General features: G+C 54.7%; 9 protein-coding genes across 9 annotated transcripts; 3 read left to right on the plus strand and 6 right to left on the minus strand.

The window, feature by feature from the left end:
* Positions 1-277: 277 nt before the first annotated feature.
* On the plus strand, positions 278-1,183 carry E0L32_009414 (uncharacterized protein; the record flags this gene model as incomplete). The annotated part of the gene is made up of 1 exon (XM_031144376.1): positions 278-1,183. The coding sequence occupies one exon, from the start codon at positions 278-280 to the stop codon at positions 1,181-1,183; it is 906 nt and encodes a 301-aa protein (XP_030991081.1).
* Positions 1,184-1,378: 195 nt separating this feature from the next.
* On the minus strand, positions 1,379-2,733 carry E0L32_009415 (uncharacterized protein; the record flags this gene model as incomplete). The annotated part of the gene is made up of 5 exons (XM_031144378.1): positions 1,379-1,631; positions 1,682-1,766; positions 1,826-1,949; positions 2,007-2,426; positions 2,485-2,733. 5 exons carry the CDS (start codon positions 2,731-2,733, stop codon positions 1,379-1,381), a joined length of 1,131 nt encoding a protein of 376 aa, XP_030991082.1.
* A 1,126-nt stretch (positions 2,734-3,859) lies between these two features.
* On the minus strand, positions 3,860-5,502 carry E0L32_009416 (uncharacterized protein; the record flags this gene model as incomplete). Its single annotated transcript, XM_031144379.1, has 3 exons — positions 3,860-4,466; positions 4,530-5,251; positions 5,317-5,502. 3 exons carry the CDS (start codon positions 5,500-5,502, stop codon positions 3,860-3,862), a joined length of 1,515 nt encoding a protein of 504 aa, XP_030991083.1.
* An 873-nt stretch (positions 5,503-6,375) lies between these two features.
* E0L32_009417 (uncharacterized protein) lies at positions 6,376-8,277 on the plus strand (the record flags this gene model as incomplete). The annotated part of the gene is made up of 1 exon (XM_031144380.1): positions 6,376-8,277. The coding sequence occupies one exon, from the start codon at positions 6,376-6,378 to the stop codon at positions 8,275-8,277; it is 1,902 nt and encodes a 633-aa protein (XP_030991084.1).
* A 61-nt stretch (positions 8,278-8,338) lies between these two features.
* On the minus strand, positions 8,339-9,304 carry E0L32_009418 (uncharacterized protein; the record flags this gene model as incomplete). Its single annotated transcript, XM_031144381.1, has 1 exon — positions 8,339-9,304. The coding sequence occupies one exon, from the start codon at positions 9,302-9,304 to the stop codon at positions 8,339-8,341; it is 966 nt and encodes a 321-aa protein (XP_030991085.1).
* A 357-nt stretch (positions 9,305-9,661) lies between these two features.
* Positions 9,662-11,628, minus strand: E0L32_009419 (uncharacterized protein; the record flags this gene model as incomplete). The annotated part of the gene is made up of 4 exons (XM_031144382.1): positions 9,662-11,062; positions 11,121-11,216; positions 11,282-11,447; positions 11,501-11,628. The coding sequence occupies 4 exons, from the start codon at positions 11,626-11,628 to the stop codon at positions 9,662-9,664; spliced, it is 1,791 nt and encodes a 596-aa protein (XP_030991086.1).
* A 961-nt stretch (positions 11,629-12,589) lies between these two features.
* On the minus strand, positions 12,590-13,911 carry E0L32_009420 (uncharacterized protein; the record flags this gene model as incomplete). The annotated part of the gene is made up of 2 exons (XM_031144383.1): positions 12,590-12,898; positions 12,952-13,911. 2 exons carry the CDS (start codon positions 13,909-13,911, stop codon positions 12,590-12,592), a joined length of 1,269 nt encoding a protein of 422 aa, XP_030991087.1.
* A 597-nt stretch (positions 13,912-14,508) lies between these two features.
* E0L32_009421 (uncharacterized protein) lies at positions 14,509-15,922 on the minus strand (the record flags this gene model as incomplete). Its single annotated transcript, XM_031144384.1, has 4 exons — positions 14,509-14,900; positions 15,584-15,638; positions 15,698-15,819; positions 15,904-15,922. The coding sequence occupies 4 exons, from the start codon at positions 15,920-15,922 to the stop codon at positions 14,509-14,511; spliced, it is 588 nt and encodes a 195-aa protein (XP_030991088.1).
* Positions 15,923-17,401: 1,479 nt separating this feature from the next.
* On the plus strand, positions 17,402-19,395 carry E0L32_009422 (uncharacterized protein; the record flags this gene model as incomplete). Its single annotated transcript, XM_031144385.1, has 2 exons — positions 17,402-17,419; positions 18,124-19,395. The coding sequence occupies 2 exons, from the start codon at positions 17,402-17,404 to the stop codon at positions 19,393-19,395; spliced, it is 1,290 nt and encodes a 429-aa protein (XP_030991089.1).
* Between the last annotated feature and the right edge of the window lie 381 nt (positions 19,396-19,776).

A 19,776-nucleotide genomic window follows, 5' to 3' on the forward strand; every position in this document is an offset into this window, starting at 1 on the left:
GTTGCCTGAAGCTTCGTTATGATCTGGCTTGTTCCTTTGAGATACGTAGTCTTTCTGTGCCAATCTAGGCCTCATTCGACAGTCGAAATAATTCCTTCATGCAGCCCTGCATCTGTACTCTTGCGCAGGGCGCCGCCGAGTTCCCTCCCTCCGCTGATTTGGAGCAGACACGCGGGATTGTAAAGTGCATCTGGCCTTTCACTTTTTATCCTCAATTCTAAATCTGCTTCTACTTCAATTGCTGAAGGAAGGCTGGCTTACAATAATATTGGAGAATATGTCCGCTCTCGACGCGCTCCTTCACAGGCCCAGGCCAACCCCCTGGCAGCTGTTTCTCCGTCAGCCCTGTGTCTATCTAGCCCGGCTTCTATTCTCATGGCACCCAGCCGCATCTATCAAGCCCCTGACAGAGCCTGTGTCCGTGGTGTGCATATCAGACACGCATAACAGTCAGCCAAACTTGCCAGATGGCGATATACTCATCCATGCTGGCGATCTCACCCAGTCGGGCACCCTCAAGGAATTGCAAGCGGCACTTGCTTGGCTGCAGAGCCAACCCCATCCTGTCAAGATAGTGGTTGCCGGTAATCACGACATATTGCTGGACCCGGACCAGGACAGATCTGCTCCAAGTGCCCCGGATGATGCGGCTCGGCAACGCCGGGCACTGGTCTGGGGTGATATCGTATACCTAGAGAACGCTGAAAAGACCATCGTTTGCCCGAATGGAAGACACCTGCGCATTTACGGAAGCCCACTGTCGCCTCGGCATGGGAATTGGGCATTCCAGTACCCTCGCTCGAAGGACGTGTGGAAAGACAAGGCTCCTCCTGGGGTTGACATTCTCATAACGCATGGCCCTCCGCTCGCCCACTTGGACTTGCAGCTTGGATGCGTTCATCTGCTGAAGGAGCTGTGGCGTGTGCGTCCACGTTTACATGTCTTTGGCCACGTACACGAAGGTGCTGGAACTGAGCGGGTGCAGTTTGATCGGGTCCAGGCAGCATATGAGCGAACAGTGCTCAACGGCGGCGGGATCTTGAACGTGTCTAGGGTTCTCGTACGTCTGTTGCTGGAATACCTGAGACCCACATCACGGGCTCAGTGTATTCTTGTGAATGCTTCCATGGTCGGCGGGCTACGGGACGATGAGAGACGGCATCCAGTCAAAGTGACCTTGTGATAGTCAAGCATGTATACGAGGAGACTGATATTACCCGAGTTGATAAGAGAGGACAGAAAGACTAAACAGGTAATTCATGAGGTGTTTCGGCCACAATGTCCTTTGCCCTGAGTTGGCTTTCCCTGAATTGATTTGCCCTGAAACGAGACCTTATGGCAATTGACAGTCAACCCATGTTCTTTCTCAACTCCAGGCTTAGCTCGTCTTACAAGTGGCCGGAGCAGGCACACCCTGGCACGAGCCGTAGTCCTTGCCGCCAGTTACGGTGACACCGGACCATGTCCAGTTCGAGCAGTTGGCGCAGACGATGGCAATGTTCGTGCCGCCGGACTTGACTCCACCCTGGCCATTGATTTGCTGGATGGTGAGGTTGGTGATGGGCACCCCGGCGGTGGGCTGGCCGTGGAGGTCGCCGTTGTTGTAGTTTTGCTCGATGAGGATACCGTAGCTGTTGATGTTTAGTGAGACGAAGATGTCAAATAGCCTTTTGCGACTTACTTTGCAATCCCCGAGATGGTGATGTTAGAGTACGTGACGCTCTTAATAGCACCGGTCTGGTTTGCTTTTGCTTTGACGCGGATACCTGTACTCGGCAGTCAGTTGGTGGACTGTTAGACTCTCCCTTTGGAGTGAATCTCTTACCGTTGTCCGAGTTGATGACCTGGGAATCCTGGAAACGGACCGTATCAACAGTGTTTCCGCCACCGACACTGCCGATCGACAGTCCGTGACCGCCAGAGCAAAGACCGTTCTTGAATATGATGTTCTAAGATAGCTGTCAGCAATTTGGCCCTCGGTGAGGAAGAAATATTCGTATTCATACGGTGCCAGAGTTGACAGCAACGCAGTCGTCCTGGTTGTACACCTGGGCTCCGTCAATGACCACACCGGTGCTGCTGCCGATGTCAAAGCCATCAGTGTTGTGACCACCCTGGGTATCACCGTCCTTGTCGTCAACGGTCATGCCAGTGACGGTCAAGTTGGTGCAAGAGTTGATGCTGACAGCCTGATGGGGCGTGTTCTTGAGGTAGACGTTGTTGATGGACGAGGACTGGAGGTTATGGGCGGCGAAGAACTTGGGCTTGACCTTGCCCTTGTCGCCCTTTCCGTCCCACCAGCGGGAGCCGTTTCCATTGAGAATGGCGCCAGAAGCACCCTGGACGGTGATGAAATTGCCTGCAATGCTTACGAGAGGCCCTAGCCACTCTTGGTAGCCCCAGGTCGTGTTGCCCTCAAAGATGACCTACTCGGCAGTCAGTACTCCGCGAATATTATTGGCACAGCTGTTGGAGCTGCCTTACCGTAGTCCCGTCGTTCAGGGAGGTGAGATCCAGAGTCTGTCCCGCAGGCACATCAACGTTGGACAAGACGATGGTGGCGCATGCCTTCTGCGACGCACTGGCCTGGGATGCACCGTTGGAACCAGAGAAGGTGCAAGTTGCTCGCTTGGCCAGGCTCGGAGGCTGGGTGACAGCGGGATCTGCAACGGGTGATGCAACTGCCACTGCAGCCAGGGCCGCAAGCGCGAGGGTCTGGGACAAGGGATGCATCTTTGGTTTGATAATGAACAAATATGATGGTGTAGGTAGCACGGAGAGCCTCAAAAAGCTTGTCTTGCTGCCAAGTGCTGCCAAGACGCCTTCTGAGCCGTTTGTGTAATGCGATCTCTTGCCATCTTATATAGACATTCATCCCTTCGGCACTCACGGATAGCGTGTCTCACGATACAAGACTGAATACTGAGCACTGCCGAGCATCGACGTCTTGTTAAACCTCTCATTGGTGGGGAAAAGTGCTGGCGACGCAGTTGGTGGATTTCGGACGATGGAGTCCATTCTAGCCAGATCCGGCGGACCTGACAGATCGTAGTGTGGTCCTCTCACATATCACTCTGCTTCGAGCAGGCTTTCTCCCACTGAGACTGAAACATGGACGATCGAATCGCGGCCTGGCTCCATTTTGTCTCCCCAAATTTAACACAGGTCGATCGATGCGGTAGTCTCTCGATCCACAAGTGCGGCTCCAACTGCGGCCATACTCTGCATGAGGACGCGCAACCGATTCACTCCTCCAAACGAAATTTCGACAGGCCATTCCAGGACACATCCCCTTACTCAGCGAATTTCCTGTTCGTTGCCGGTCTAGATCCTGAGTTAGTGGCATTCTCGTAAGTTAGCAAGGGGCTAAAAATCCCTCCAATCCGACACGGGCTGCCGGGATCTAGCCATCCTCGCCTCGGGGGCCCGTCTCGAGGGCGGCTGTCACCCTATGCCATCATCGTGGACAACGTCTCGCGTTGGTTGACGCGGACTTCTCCTGAACTTCCTCTGGTAAGCCCATGACTCAAGAGGCGAGACAAACTCAACTGTTGAGACCTGCCGACAACATAGAACATATGATCGAGACATATTTCGAGAACAACAGACAGGCCACAAACTCGGGGACATCCGTGATGCCGGCCACTGCAATGGCCGATACCGACCAGTGCCGGGACCTGAGAATCGGCGCGAAGCGCGAACCACGTACCTGAAATCTCAGAGTATGAGCTTGTGGTGAAGAGCGCATTGTGTACGGCAATCTCTTGCATACCTGGCTGGTAGAAATTTTCAAAAATGACAACCTAGTCCTGTTGACGAAGCCTACACACCAATACACACAACACAGGCTGCAATGTAATTATAGTCCATACTTGAAGCCCAGAGCCATATCGCCTTCCAAACCGTTTGTAGTCGCTCCGTCGGCAACTAGCTTCTCCTTCCTCTTGTTCCGCATCCTTAGGAGGAACCAGCCCGAGACGAAGAAGCAAACAGCGACACACTCCAGACCAGCCGATATGGAGTTGCCAATGACGTATCGTGGCGCATGCTGACTCGGGTACAGCTGGGACGACACGAGTCCGGAGAGGTTGCCAATCGAGTAGAAGACAGGTAGTGCAACGGAGCGCTTTTGGTCCGGCATCAAGTTCGTAGCGACCCAAGTGACAACGAGAGTGGAGATAGAGTAGACGCCTAGCGGAATTACCTCTGTCAGTACTGATCCACTATCAAGTAAGGGACAGTTGGATTGCATACCGAATGACAAAATGAACATGGCGATGTAACCTGCAGTTGGGTTCGGTGTGCCCACACAGATCAAATAACCCGCCACAACGGGCAGTGCCGACCCAACAAGGAACAGAGCTCGTTGTTGCATCTTGTCGGAGAAGTAGCACTGAACAATTAGAGAGAGGAAGCCGCAAATGTAGACAGGAATTGTGAGGTAGTTGACCTTGAGCGAAGCGTAGCTTACAGTGAAGTCAGTAATGCTCGAGTGTGGCATGCAAAGGCTTGGAACAGAAATCGCTTACCCGAGACCTCGAATGATGGTGGGTAGGAAGATGCTGAAGCCTGTGATAGCGACAGAGGAGAAAAAGAACGCGCCACCAGCTATGTAGATGAACGGGTCCTGGAAAGCAAGCTTAATCCACTTGGAATTGAACTTGTTCTCTCCACGGTATTCGATGTTCTTTTGCTTCCTGAGCTCCATGATGTGCTTGTCCTCGGCGGACAGGAACCAGGCATCTTCGGGAGAGCGAGGGAGGAACAGCCAGCAGAGGCCGCCTACCACAAAGGTAATGCAACCCTCGATGATGAAGAGCCATCTCCAAGCTTGAATGCCACGCCGTGTTCCCATTGTCTGGATGGCATACGCGAACAGGCCTCCGAAGGCTCCCGAGATGGTGTTGGCGACGTTTCCCATAGCGATGCGCTTGGCAGTAGAGCTGCGCGGGTAGATAGTCGCAAAGAGGTAGGCGAAGCCAGGTGAGACACCGGCCTCGGTGGCGCCCAGCAGAAGACGACAGACGATGGCCTGGGCGTAGGTGCGGACGAAGCCACTACCGATGGTCACACTGCTCCAGAGGATGAGAGCAGTGCCGAGGGCCTTGTTGGGACCGAAGCGATTGATGGCCATGACCCAGGGCGTTTCGAAGACGATGAAGGTGACAAAGAACAGCGTGTTGATGTTTCCAAACTGGCCGCCAACGAGGCCGAGGTCTTCATCGAAGCCGAACACTCTCGCATTGCCAATCTAAGTTTACAATGTCAGTGGCACTTCGTGTGGCTCTCCACAGGCCATCCTTGGGGCTGGCTTACATTGGTCCGGTCCAACGCGGAGAGAACAAGGAAGATCAGCACGACCGGGAGCAAGTACTTGTCGAACTTCCTCAGCGCGGCTTTCTCCTTCTCGGGGTCGATGTAAATACTTGATGTCGAGTCATCGCGGATTTCGCCGGGCGCCGGCTTGGCGTCCTCGATCGAAGGTGCCTTGATGTCTGCCATTGGGATGAATTGTAAATAACTTGTGGAATACTGAAGTCATGAGAAACAGTCAAGCAACGCGCAGACTTTCGCAACATAATAACCATGACGGACGGCAGGGCGGTCAACTCGAATCCCATCCTGGAGGTTACGGTTATCCGCCACTGCAGTCGGCGATTTTGACAAAAACACCTAGCTCGAACACCCCATTCAGTCGCCTGATCGTCATATCTACACCTAGGCTAAGTCCGAAGGGGCCATTGGGCCACCCTTATCTGGGGTATTGTCGAAGAGGGTGGCCCGAAATTAGTCAGAGCATACCAATAGAGACAGTTGAGCCACACTAACACAGAGAACCCCGCAACTTGCCTAGTTTAAGTAAACCGCCTAGTTTGACGCCTTCAGATAGGGGATCGGTTCACCGTTGATAGAGGCTGATAGAGGTGGGTTCAACCACTGATCCTTCGGTTTACTCCGAAGTAGTTTCCCTCACGAGAGATTCACTCCTCCGATCATCACACCAGAAGCATTTTTTCGCAGTTTGCCGACAAGGAATACCGCGACTGAGTAAGATGGCTGAGATTGGAACTCCTCGGACATCGTCAAGGATACCTAGAGGCGGAACCGCCTGTCAAAGGTGAGTGGCATGGAAAGCGGCAGTGCAAAACGCAGCGGGACCCTAATCAGATATGCAGATGCCGTCGCAGGAAGCAAAAGGTGAACTCCTGGACTGTGATAGGATAGATCTATCCTTTCTGTGAAAAGAGCTAAGGAGTCTCAAAGTGCGACTTGAAGTCACCGCGATGCTCCAACTGTGAGGAGGCACAGACACCCTGTCTCATCTACCATCCCGGGAGACAGAACGACGTAAGCATGCATACCTATTATTACCTCATGGAACCGGCTATTGATGTAATCAAGATCCCACGCAACTATGTCTCGACTCTGGAAGCCCAGGTTGCCCACCTCACCAGAGAAAATGAGGAGCTGCGCGCCCGCACACCAACCAGTGATCCAGTTCAGGTTGCACATCGACAAGATGAAGCAAACGCGACAACAGGTAGTCCCGCAGAGCCAGAAGACTGGATGTCGACTACTCTAGGACGTGTTGTATGTGAGCCTTCTAATCAGCCACGCTTCATTGGAGTCAGCAGCGGAATCACTCTCGCTAGGCTGGTGATGGCGGCGCTCCAAGGGTCTCATGTACCAGCTCCCGGCCATCAGTCGGGGTACCAAGAGAACCAAGCCTCGGCTCGTCAGGAAACACGAGCGTCATTGCCGCCTCGGCATGCTGCCGAGCACCTAGTAGACGTCTATTTTCAGTATCAGACCGCCCACTTCCCCATCGTGGACCGCAGGCAGGTTAATCAAGCCGTCGAGAGAGCTTACTCTGCTACCTTCAACGAGCAGTCCTCCTCCTCAAAAGACGTCTTCACTGCGTACATGGTGTTTGCTATTGCACTCAACAACGTTCATCACCCTTCTGGCAGTCGTCCTCCTCAGAGTGAGGACTGCTTCCACTCGGCCATCAGTGATATCGACAGAGTTCTTGGATATGCCAAGAGCCACTCTGACACTCTCAAGGTTGTATTGCTTCTATGTCAATATGTTGCTCTTTGCCCCTCAAAAGGCAGCTTATGGTTGTTGACGGGCCTCGCTCTGCGATTGGCGCTCGATCTGGGGTTGCACTGGGAGACTGGTGAACACAGACAACTTGAACAAGCACTGCTTGACGAACGCCGGAGACTCTGGTACTCCACCTATCTGTTTGATCGGCTCCTCTGTATCACTCTCGGCCGGCCTTTCGGTATAACCGACCAGAGCACCAACGTTGAGCTTCCAAGCCTGGAATATGTGCAGTCTCAGCAGGCTAAAGACAAGTTTGCCATACATGTGCGGCTTGCGCAAAACCACATGATCGGCTTGGCGCAGCTAGAGTCAGAAATCAAGCACATCCTGTACAGTCACTTCCGGACATCCTCTATTGCGTATCCCAAGCCGGACTATGCCACCTGGATTCGAGATATCGAGCCGCGCCTTCAGAGATGGTACGTGACGGTGCCATCGCCTAGCCAAGCACATCCATCATCTATCTTTGCCCTTCAGGCCTATTGGGACGCCATATACAACAACGCTTTGCTCCTCCTTTATCGGCCCAACCCTATCGTCTCGCAGCCATCTCCAGAGGCGACGTGCACCTCATTTCATGCCGCTTGCAGTCTCGTCAATAGTGTCAAGATACTGCACCGCGCTCGCAAAATTGATATCATGTGGAAATGGGTGCACCATCTGTTCATGGCCGGATTGACGGTGCTCTACGGCCTCTGGCAGCAACAGACGCCACTGGACGAGGAGAATTGCAGCAGGATTACAACTTTACAGCGTGTTTTGACCGGTGTGGGAAGCGCTAAAGAGAGTATCTCGATATTACAGAGCTGCTCTTCAACACTGTCTGCCTTGGCAGAAAGATGGCCGGCAGCGAGCGGGTGTCGGGACGTGTTTGAGACTCTGTCGGACTTGACGATTGACTGGCTGGTCACCAGAAGTGCGGAAGACATGCAGCGCAGCCGCCTTGACTTTGAGAAGCAGCTTCATGACATGCAAGAGCAGTTGCCGCCGCTGTTCCCAGGCGGCGAAGCTGACGGGAGTAGACAGGGTGTCCTGGATCCCCTGTCTTTGTTGTCTGCGGGAAGTTTCCAGTTCGGTGAGACGCTGAGTTCGGCGGCTGAGTGGCCAGATTTTCAGGACGTGGACTTTGACGGCTTTGGGTTCGAAGCCCCAGAGCGGAACACTTGAAACGACAGTCAAAATTTGTGTTTCTCGGCAGTAACTGTAGTAAATGGGGTTCTTTCAATGCTTAATGCGAATGTTTACGTGCCGCTGAAGCTGGCCCATCATTGACAATGTCCTCATACGCCAGCGGCTTTTCGACCAGACCCCCATCGGCAATGCCCTTCTGCCACCTCTCGTAGCCCTTCCTATCGACCGACGTCGTCGTCCACATGTTGTCGCGGCGAAAGACATTCGTCAACTCCACAGCAACATCCACAGGCACGGCGGGGAAGATCTCAGCCAGCTCGTCCCGGAACTCCTCCGCGTCGTGCTCCAGCACCCACCGCATTCCCTTCTCCAGCGCCGCGCAGAACCGCTCCTGCGCGTCCAGCACCGCGGGCGTGACGCTGGCTGCCTCGCGGTAGTACACGCTCCAGGGGATATCCCCGCCCTCCGTGACCGTCTCGAGCGCGATCGACATCTCGCCCGGGTACCGCGCCACGAGCGCCCGCGCCGACAGGTTGTCAATGAGCAGGTAGTCGCCCATGCCGCCCGCGAACAGCTCGCCAAGCATCTTGCCGTCGAGGTCCTGCACGTAGTCGACAGCCTTGGGGTCCACACCCGCCTCGCGCAGCAGCATCTTGAAGAAAAGGCCCACGCTGGCGCCGTTGCTGCCCTTCATGAGCACCGTGCGGCCCGCGACGTCGTCGGTGAACCTGAAGCCTCTCCCGGCGTGGGGCCCGCGACCGACGAGCGCGAGCGGCGCCCGGTTGGCGACCTGCGCGAAGGCCGTGTACTGACGCACGCGGCCGCGGTACATGGATGGGACCCAGATGCCGCCCAGGGCAGCGGCGGCGGTGCCGTCGGCCAGTTCCTTCAGGACGAGGTCCCAGGGGTTGGGGACTGACACCGTGACTTGGAGGCCCTGCTCGCGGAAGAAGCCATGGCGGGCGGCTATGTACTCCGGGAGGTAGTTGAGACTGTGGCCTGTGGCGGAGACGTGGAAGCGCTCCAGGTGTCCGTTCTGTTTCATGACTCCATTGGTGTGCATGGCGAAATTGCTCTACTGTTGCTTGTGTTGGTGTACGGATTTGAAAGCGATGCATTTCATGCTATGAGGGCCAGGTGGGAACGGAACGACATAAAAGCAATCATCTACCAAGTGAATCGCGCATGGGAATGTGGACAAGCGGTTTTCGGACATACCCTCAGCGCACTCATTGGTGTCGGAGAAACCCGATGACACATATTTACACATCGCGGCGTGGGGCCAGCAACGCCTAAGTTAGTACACACATCTGATGGAATTAGTGATGTAAAGGATCACAAACGGTAGTGAATGGCGTTCTGATTACTCTCTATCGTATAGGTGGCGAAGTACCCTTGGTGCTCTGCAATTCAGTCAAGTCTACTTCTCGCGCCGCTGGCTCTCGAGCTCGACAGTATCTGGTTGGCCCTCTGCGGCGCCGTCCGCCTCCTTTCCCTTGATAGCCCACGCCAGCTCCTCATCGGCCTGAACAGCCCTCTTCTCATCCTCCTCCGCGAGTCTGACGTTCTGGATCAGGTACACCAGCACGAGTAGGATGCTCGACACGCAGACGGAGCCGATGGCGAGCGTCTGCTGCGTCTGCCGGTAGCACTCGTCGATCTGGGCCCGCTCCGCACCCTCAAACTTCTTCGCCACGACGATGGAGCCAAAGATGCGCTGGCCCTCCTTCTCACCAAAGTAGCGGATCAGCTTGCGCGGCAGCAGCGAGTTCCAGATACCGCCGCTGATGGTCGTGCCGAGGTTGGACCCGAACCCGAGGGACGAGAGGTACACGGCGGTGGCGACGGCGACCTGCTCCTGCGCGAGGACGGCCTGGAGCGAGACCTGCAGGGGTACCTGGGCGAAGCCCCGGCCGACGCCGAGAAGCGACTTGGAGGTGATGAAGGACGGCTCGTTGGCGAGGTGTGTGCCGCCGATGTTGGTGAAGTAGATGGGCAGGCCGGAGGCCAGGATGATCAGGCAGACGCCGAGCATGATGAAAGGCTTGGTGTGCTTGACGTACTTGAGGCAGAGGCCGGCGACCAAAGCGCCGATGTTGACCGCCACGCGCTGGGCGTTGTCGACACGGGTCGCCGCGCCGGGGTCGTAGTGGCCCGCAACTTGGAGGAAGCTGGTGAGGAAGGGGCGGTAGATGCTGTCCGACATCGCGATGACGCACGCAGATGTGCAGGCGACGATGACGTTGCGCTGTCGGATGGTGCGGTAGGGGATGATCGGGTTGGAGGCAAACTTTCCATCCCAGACGAGGAAGCCGATGAATGTCAGGACGCCGATGATGATCAGGACGATGGACGAGGGCTGCTTCCATCGGTTGGTGTTGTTGCGCCCGGCGATCGTCATAGGCAGCAGAGTCATGGCCAGACCGGCGATGAGCAGGAGGGCACCGATGATGTCGAACTGCTTGAAGACGTGCTTGACTCTGCCGACAGCACCCGATGGGGCGCCGTGGAAGAGGGAGAGATGCTCGGCGTAGAGCCCAATGCGCTTCGCGCGGCGGTTCATCCAGACCATGATGGCGATTGTGGGGAGCGCGGTTACAGGCAGGACGATAGCCCACATGCCGTAACCCCATCTCCAGGTCGAGTGCAGCAGGATGTGCTCGCCCAGATAGGTGCCAGCGTAGAGGGTCGGGATAGCAGTGATTGATTCGGGCAGCGTGAAGATGATGCCGCGGTTGACCAGGCTGGTGACGTCGGCGATGAAGATTTGCTGCGTAATGTTCCACCAGGTGTCGCCAAATGAGTCAAAGATGCCTCCTGCCTTTCGTAGTTGTTAGCTCTAGGATCTTTTATCAATGGCATGAATAAGTTCAACGTACCAGGAAGACATCAACCTTGTTGCAAGCGGCATACATGACGTTGCCCAACGCCATGGAAAAGGCAGCGCCAGCAAAGCCTTGAGGGCGACCAAAATGCTGGAGATGCAGAGTTAGCAAATTGCAACTTTTTCTGCTAGTGAGAGAGCACATCGAGGACATACATCGGCGAGCCTAGCCAAGAGAGGATATGAGACAATTCGCACAATGCCGTTGATAATGGAACCAGTGGTCAAGAGGGAGTGCTTGCTGAAATGGCTGGTTGCGTAGGGCTCATAGACGTGTTGAGTGTAGACGGTGAAGTTCATGAAGAAGTTCATCACGAGGAGACTAGATGCCCGTCAGCCAACCGCATAGCGACGATTCCCATGAGACCTCTTTACCCTCCAATAGCGACAGCGAGAAGCTTGGGCGTCCATAGCTTCCGCAGCGCCTCTGTCATAGTCCGAGGTCTCGGGTCTTCCTCCACCGCTGCCGGCGGACCATGGTCATTTTGCGAAGTGCGCGCCATTGTTGACTCGGGCGAGAGCTTCCTTGGTAGAGAAGAGAAGAAGCGTAAGATCCAGGGACATCCTGCCGCCATCTCAATTGCCGCAGGCGCATTTCATATAGGGCCTCCTGCCGCGAATCGTGCCCGGAACCGGCTGTCGGCTCCGATCCAGTCCGCTCCAGTCTGGCCACTCGAGATCTTTCCTCCGGGGATCATTGCCATGTCGAGGCTAACCTGTACCTAACTGATGGCAGCCGTTGGTCTTGGCTGTAGGGCCATGCATCTCGCTTGCAGGCCAAAACGGCACGAATGGTCAGCTAGAGTGATCTAAGTCATTGCGCCGTCTCAGTCGCTCCACAGCCAGAAGCTTGGCAGTGTCCGTGATAGGGTCTTCCCAGCCCACATTTCCGGTTTTTGATTAGATATCTCGTGTAAAGGATCTTATCTGATCTGCATCCAGGGTTTCGTCCGGATGAGGCATATTCCAGGTGAAAATTCTGCGGTTCAGCTCAGATCTGCTGACAAACTGACGATTTGGCAAGGCTTCTGAGCCTCTCAGCTCCCGGAACCGGCCTTGGCCTTGCCCAGAATGGCATCAGTCCTCAAATTGCCAGTGAAACTAGCAACGGTAGATGAGCAAAGGTTTATTTGCTAAGAATCTACCAACCAGATAGTAAGCGGTCGAGGCAGAGCTAATTGGATCGGTCCAAATGACCTAGTGTTGTTGAGAAGTCTTGGTGGCTAGGGTCCCAAGAAAGAATTTGATCTTCATCAACGAGAGAATTGGTCTTTGTCAATGAAATTGCATTCACTTGAGAAAAATGAACGTAGAGGTCTCTGTCGCGTGGGCAGAAAGGTTGACTAGCCAGAGCTTGACTGGCTTGGCCTTTGTTTGATTGTTAGTTTCAATGTTCCCATCCACCCACAGTCAGTCACTTTGAGACAACCCTTCTTTGCAAAGATACGAATATTGAACTCTGTTCTACTCTGGAAGTTGCATTTTATCCACATCGCTGGCAAAATAGTCCTCCTTGCGATAGCTCATCAGCGTAAGGAAAACCATAGACATCCACTCAACGACGATCCCCCATAGCCAGCCCGAGTCTTCACCTCCGGCATGCTGCCACCTCCACAGCGTCTCCTTATACACTTTGTCGATGGTCTTCTGTCTCAGCGTGAAAAAGTCGTCGCACAGCTGCGAGACGCTGCGACTGGTATGACGCTGCAAGACCCTCGCAAGGAGTACGCCGTCTTCAATGGCGAGGCCAGTGCTCTCACCTTGAGGGGGCATCTGGGGTTTGTCAGTGGCTGTGTGGTTTGTGATCAAGAATCGGGCCTACTTACCGCATGAGCAGCATCGCCGATCAGCAGGACTCTCCCCTTCGACCATCTGCCACCAGGCGGTAGCACATACACGGGGTACAAGGTCCAGTCCTCCAACTCTTGCACCACGTCGACTAATCCCCGGACACTTCCGTTATCGAACCTCTTCAATATGTCGGACTTGACCTGCAGCCTGTCGTCTCCCCTAGCCTTCCAACCCTCCCGAGATTCTCCCTGCTCTCGCATGCCCATCACGGCTCCGATATGAAGATTTCGTCTGTCCGGCTCCCCGAAAGTCATCATGATGGAACCGAACTGCCCAGAGACGACAGTCGTATCCTCCACAGCAGGCTTGCCGTCAGACCGCGTCACCGCCACGCTTCCCGGCTCCGCGACCTGGACGAACCCGTACGCCGCCGCCTTGCCAGAGTACTCGGGCTTCCGCTCCGGCTCGACCACCAACCTCCTCGCCACCGAGTGGATCCCATCCGCGCCGACCAGCATATCAGCCCTGATCTCCTCGCCGTCCTCCAGCTTGAGCACCAGACCGCCGGCGTCCTCTCCTCCATCAGCGACACCCCACTCCTCGATCTCGATGACCCGCACGCCGTACCTCAGCTCCACACCCCCGGCCTCTCGTGCCGTCTCCACGAGCGCGCTGACCAGCTCCTGCCGCAGCACGCGCAACGCGTCGACGCCGTCCCACATGCGGCCGAGAGGGCGGCCCGTCCGCAGGGACAGGATGTCGATGCCGCGCACGGGGATGCCGCGGGGTCGGAGGCGGGCCCCCGCACCGAGGCGGTCCAGGTAGCGCATCGCCAGGGGCGTCAGGTTGATGGTGCCGCCGAGGGCCGGGGCCGGGTGCGCGCGCAGCTCGAGCACGGTGACGCGCGGGCTGGGCGCCGGGGAGCGGGCGAGGGCGAGGGCGGCGGCCAGGCCTGCGGGTCCGGCGCCGAGGATGACGACGTGGTTGATTGTCATTTTGTTTTCTTTGACAAGAACAAGATTTATGGACTGGCTGGCTGGGTCGGGTTCAGTTTGACCATACGTATACTACATAGCTCGACTCTTATATATTGAGAGCATCGTCAGCTCGCGCGTCATTGTTGAATTGTTTATGGGAACTCGCAAGCTGATGTCGACGCCGTGACGTGGCTAGCATTGTGCCTATTACAGTCTTGCTCGTTAGCGCCAAGCCACATTCCCGGCCCCTGAGAGACTGGTGATATTGGTGCACCGGATGATTGGTTTAGTACTGTTCGGCCTGCCTGGCTGAGACGGCTAGCGTCTGGCAAGTAATAAGCTCGGAGCGATATTACGCCACCGTCCAACGGGTTTATGAGCGAGCCTTGTGTATTGGCTAGAAACCGATTGGTCCAATATTTAGGTCTGCAACTGCAAACCCGAGATACGAACCTCCGCAATTCTCTTCTTCAACTCACCGCCTAGTTGCGAGACTCGGTTCCAGAGGCCACACACCCTTGTCCTGCCTATCGCCAACCAGCTCCTCCAGCGCCAGCCATGCTTCGGCTCATTTTTCTTGTCGGAACCACAGGCACAGTCTGCAGATATGTGCTCTCAGCCGCAGGGCCCGAGCTGCTCCACGATGGCGGCAACTGCCTTCTGCTGGTCGCAGTAGTGCATCAGGTTGGCCGTGAAGACGATGTCAGCGCTGTCCTCTGCTAGGATGTCCACTTCCTCGGCGCCGTCGACGCGTTGAGTGAAGATGTCTTTGCCAAGGCACGGGTCGGCAAGGGCAGCGTTGTCGGGCGACAGCACGAAGACGACAACGGGATCGAACTCGGCACGGAGTTTCTCGCTGAACGTCGCGTTGCCGGCGCTTATGTCGTTGACTGTTTTGGGTTGCCCGCCATGTTCCTGCATGTGGTGGTAGTCGAACTCGCGGTTCAGGGAGCTCTCTGGAGTGCCAGGCCAGGCCCTTGTCGTAGCTGCTCCATAGGTCTGTGTGGCTTGAGAAAATGTCTGATACTGTGTCGATGCCGTTTTGACCCGTTGATTTGAGAGTCTTTGTCTTGTGCTGACAGGCGAGGTCTAAGATTCGCTAAGGATTTCTCGAGGCTGCATTCATCTCCATCGACTTGTCCTTTCTGGCCAGAGTTCCACCTAATCTTCTCGCAGATAATTTTCGTCGACGAGGTACAGATCTTTTCAATGCGAGCTGTGTGCGGTGCGCCAATAATGTCCAAAGAGGTGCAGGTCTTGCAATGCTACTAGGTAAATAGTGACTTAAACCGACAGTGTTGGGCTCGGCGTAAGCACTTGGGGTTGCTACCCGTACGTGCAGGCACCATGACCTTGGAATCAATGCATATGTTCACCACCTCTGATTCTATTATCAAGACACTGTCGGGCGCACGGCAGGATCCGAGTTAATGCTCACGAAATCAACATTTGATAATGCGATGGCCCAAGTTGTACTTCCAGTTCCGCCGTGAATCAACATCTCCCATTGTTCATCTTTCCCCGCATATGTCGCCTCCAAGATCCTCCCCAACCTTGATGTAATACCCCAACAGCCGTTAGGTAAAGATGACCATCATCAGGAGGACGTATGCTGCCACATAAAAGTCCCTCCAAGTCACGGGAAGTAGGATGGACTTTGCGTGATTCCAAAGTGCTAGCAACTGCTCACGCTGCCAAATCCTCTGCTGGGGGTACTCGATACTCAAAAGGACCTCATCGAAATACTGTTTGTGGCTGGTCAGTAAAGTTGCAATTCTTTAGAGCTGCACACAAGTCTATTTACCTGAAGATAATCCTTGTTTGCTTCCAGGATCGGTAGTATTGCGTTGGCCACGAACACCATATCATCAGGACCACGGTAATCCTGCAAGGCAAGTAATCTTGAGTCAGCAACTTGACGACTTTCTATGATGGGTTAGGGTTGCACAAACAGAGAAGCATTTCTCAATGTTCCTCACTTCGTTGAAGAGCTCCCGTAACTTATCGTACCATTAGCATTGAACCACATTTTGGAATGAGTCCTTCGCGGACTCGTTTGCACTTGAAGAGACTTACCTCTACTACTGTCCAGTTATTTATGCGAACCCCCTGGAGATGGTGCCGATACTGTTCAGCTAGGAGATAAAGGCGATGACGCTACACTCATGATTAAGCAAGCGAAAGATATGAGCCAGCTTTTGGAATGGGCCTGTCCCGGACTCATTCGTACCTGGAGATGCTTACAATTTCAGCGCTCCAGATATCCGCGGAAAGCGCCTGAAGATCATGCCGATATTGTTCGGCGATGGAATAGATGTGTTGGCGCTACGCCCACGGTGAGTGAATGAGTATATCTGCGAGATCTTGGGTAATGTTGGGCAGGGGCTTGATGCTGGAGCTGTGTATCGCAACATGACCCGAGAGATTGGAATGGTCTATACGCAAAACGGACTTTGGGGTAAATTGAAACATAGTCTCACCTCTGCTTCCGCATGGTTGGGCATTGTGGATGAAGGTATGGAGTTGATTCTTCTTGGTGATGTGCGACTGTTGAATAAGGTCTTCGAAAAGCTTCCTTGATTGCAAACGTTGCTGCTATTGTCCCTTTGAAATTCAACTTGCTCTTCTCTCCGAACCAAGACAAAGAGCCGAAGTCAACCCGGTCGAGACAAACAGCCGAAGTGTACCCGGTCGAGATAAGGAGCCTTGATAGCAGGAGTTGTCGCTGGTTCTGAGTCGAGGAGCTTGAGCCAATATCTTTCTGTCTAGTCTGGCTCTCAAGGGTTGGCAGCAATTCTGCATCCCAGGCAACACCCCCTACTCGTGACCCTGATTTCAGAATTGATTCACTTTCTAATCAAGGGGAACTACACACGACTTCAAGATTCACGTCACGACATTTTCTGTTTTCTTCCTGCCCCTCCCCTCAAAGCTGGTTGAAATTCACTTTTGTCCTCCATTTGACTTTTCTTGTTTGCCTTTTCAAACTCCCTCCCTCATCAGCTGGCCGACGCGTCAATCATTTCGAGTATTTAATTCCCGGTCTTCCGCTCCGTCCCTTCTCCCCTTTTTCCTTCCACTTTCCAACCACATCCTCAGCTTCAGATCTTTTCCCCCCATCTTTCTCACACCACATCCCTGCCCAGCAGCTCTGCACCAAGAGTCTGCTCTCATCAACCTTCAAGGACCGGTAAGTACTCCCCTCTTCCTCGAGCTCCAGCCGCAACAATCATTGCCTTTTCAACAACATTTCACCTCAGCCCTCACCTCGTCACCCACCTCTTCTCTCGACTCATTCCTCCCTTCAACCCTCACCTTCTCTCACTTCAACCCTCGCCTCAATCCTTGCCTCGGCCCCCACCTCGGCATCTCCCCTCAGCATCTTCCTTCATTCATTCTCATCATCACTAGTCTTCTCCATCGTGTTCTCTAACAATCTTTTTCACTCAACCTAGTTGCAATCTCGAGCGCGCCTCGTTGCAGAACAACACTTCGGCCGTGATTCACAATGGCCCCTCACAAGAAGGTAAGTCCGTCCGCGATCTCTTCGCGACCCAGCATGTCATTCTCTCGACGTCCACCTTCAGCCTGTCGCCGTCTCCAAACCGCATAAAATCGTCCCGCTTCAAACAATCTCGCGGCATGTTGGAATATGTTTCCGGGCCTCAGGATATCCAGGAGCCACAGCTCCACTCTTCTCCGGTCTCTCTATTCTGGATGAAGAGGGATACGCCTCCCGTAGAGACTTGAACAACATAAGCAAGATGGCGGTGCACGGCTCTTCGGCACCTTTTTAGCGCAGTCCACTCGCTGGGGCCCGAGTTCGCGGAGGGGGGACGGAGATTGCTCTGCATATATAGTGAGCCGACTTTCGGCAGTTGTTTGCTCGCCGATTTGGTGTGGACGCGTGGATAGATGTCGAGGACGTTGAATGAACCAACACAGAGTCACCAAACCAGTCCGCCGGGCTCTGGAGCTGGAACGAGGCTGTGAAGGGAATTTCTATCATCGACGAACCATCGCCGCAGTAACTGACCTCTGCGGCTTTGGGGAGGTGCGCAGATTGAGTCTCCCGCGGGGCTTGGTCTCTCCGAGAGTACATCAGATTACTTTGTGGGCACTCACTCTTCGAAGGGCACGAGCAATCGCTGGATGCTGGAGGTGGACACTTTCGAGAGATGACATGAGACTTGCCAGTGAGGTTTCTTGCTGACTGGGTTTTTCTTCTAGCCTGCACGAAAGCGGAACTTCAGCGCAATGAACAAGGACGGTGAGCCTGAGCTTGGTCGCCCCGCCAAGCGAGTTCTCCGTTCCAATGCTGCTCTTCGCAATGCAGCCACGCCCAACCCTTATCGTGCAACGGTGGCTGACGAGCCCGAAGTCGACGTCTCCATGCATACAGCTGCTGCTGAAGAGGCCGATGTCGACATCTCTATGCGGGATGCCTCCCAAGCCATTGAACAGTCCAACATGGACATCTCAATGCGAGATGCCTCTAACATCGCTGAACAGTCCAATATGGATGTTTCTATGCGAGACGCCTCGCCACGCCGCCCCGTCAGTGGTGATGTGTCGATGTCTGTCGAATCCTCTGAGGGACAAGTCAGTCAGCCATATTCCGGACCGAGTGCCGCGTCTTTTTTCGATGTCCCCGACGATTACGAATTCAGCTTCAGCGCAAATGCATCACTTCCTGATCAGCACCTGTCTCCTCTTGGCACCGCCTCCTCGTTTAACCCAGACAGCTCGGTCCACGGCTCCCCGTTGAGGCCCGCGGCCAACACGGGCCCAATTCCTGCAGAGCAGGATGCTCAACCTGCACTGTCCGAGCCAAACTCCGTGCTGACTCGATCCAACGAATCCCAGCAAACTTTGCGTAATGTTGTGCGCGAAGAGATTCTCCACACCCTTGGTACCCAGTTGACCGCTATTTCAACTTCGCTCGAAAACATCCAGACCACTCAGAGGGAGCAACAAACCGCTCTGGAAGGCTTACGAACGGAGTCGCGCAACTTCCACTCAGAGCTGAGAGAGGAGTGCAAGGGCCTGGCCAACGAGCGCCAGGCACAATCCCAGGAGCGCGTGGATCAGGATAATGTCAGAACACTGCTCACCACTATGCGTAAAGAGATGCATCAGGAACATAAAAAGGCAAACATGGAGCGTACGAAGGCTGGGACTGCCCGTGCCCATCTGTCCTCCTGGCTCATAAACGAGGGACCGACGAAGCCCACGTCTGACCAGTCTGTCCAGGTGGGTGACGCATCCGCGCTGTCGTTCACGTCGGGCCAAGGCGCGGAGGCCTTGCAGCCCCGGCAACGACTGCAACCCTCAGCAGCTCGGCCTGCAAACTCTCCCGACGACCGACAGGTGACCTCACATGGTAACTCACAGGGTGCGCAACCGCACGGCCAGCCTGGCGGATGGTCAGCAAACCCAGAAGAGCGAGAGGACACTGAGTCGCTCTTTGGAAAGGCCATGGATTTCTGCCGCATGATGTGAGCGCGGGCCGGTGGGCTGGGGACGGAAGCCCTTTTGAGTTGTCGAACGGAAACTCTTTGATCAAAACCTTTTCCAATGCCCTGGCTGATTGACAGCAGAGCCCGGCATTTCGAGGAGAGTGGCTAGCTGTATGATAGGATGTCCTTTTTACACACTGTACAATCTACCTATGTAGTAATTAATGGGGAAAACTGCGACCGAGACCTCTTCTGAAAATTCCTCTTCATGGCATTCATGTTCTATATCTGCACTAATAATGCCGTCCACGGGTCAGTGCATCTTGCGTCACGATTCAGCACGATGTAGCATCAACAAACCTCAGTGCTTATGAGGTTCTAATAGTCTTAAACCTTGAAGGGTATCGAATCGCGATGATGATAT

Source organism: Thyridium curvatum, assembly GCF_004353045.1.
Source record: "Thyridium curvatum strain D216 chromosome Unknown NODE_68_length_238363_cov_78.500886, whole genome shotgun sequence".
In the NCBI taxonomy this organism is placed as follows: Eukaryota; Fungi; Ascomycota; class Sordariomycetes; order Thyridiales; family Thyridiaceae; genus Thyridium; species Thyridium curvatum.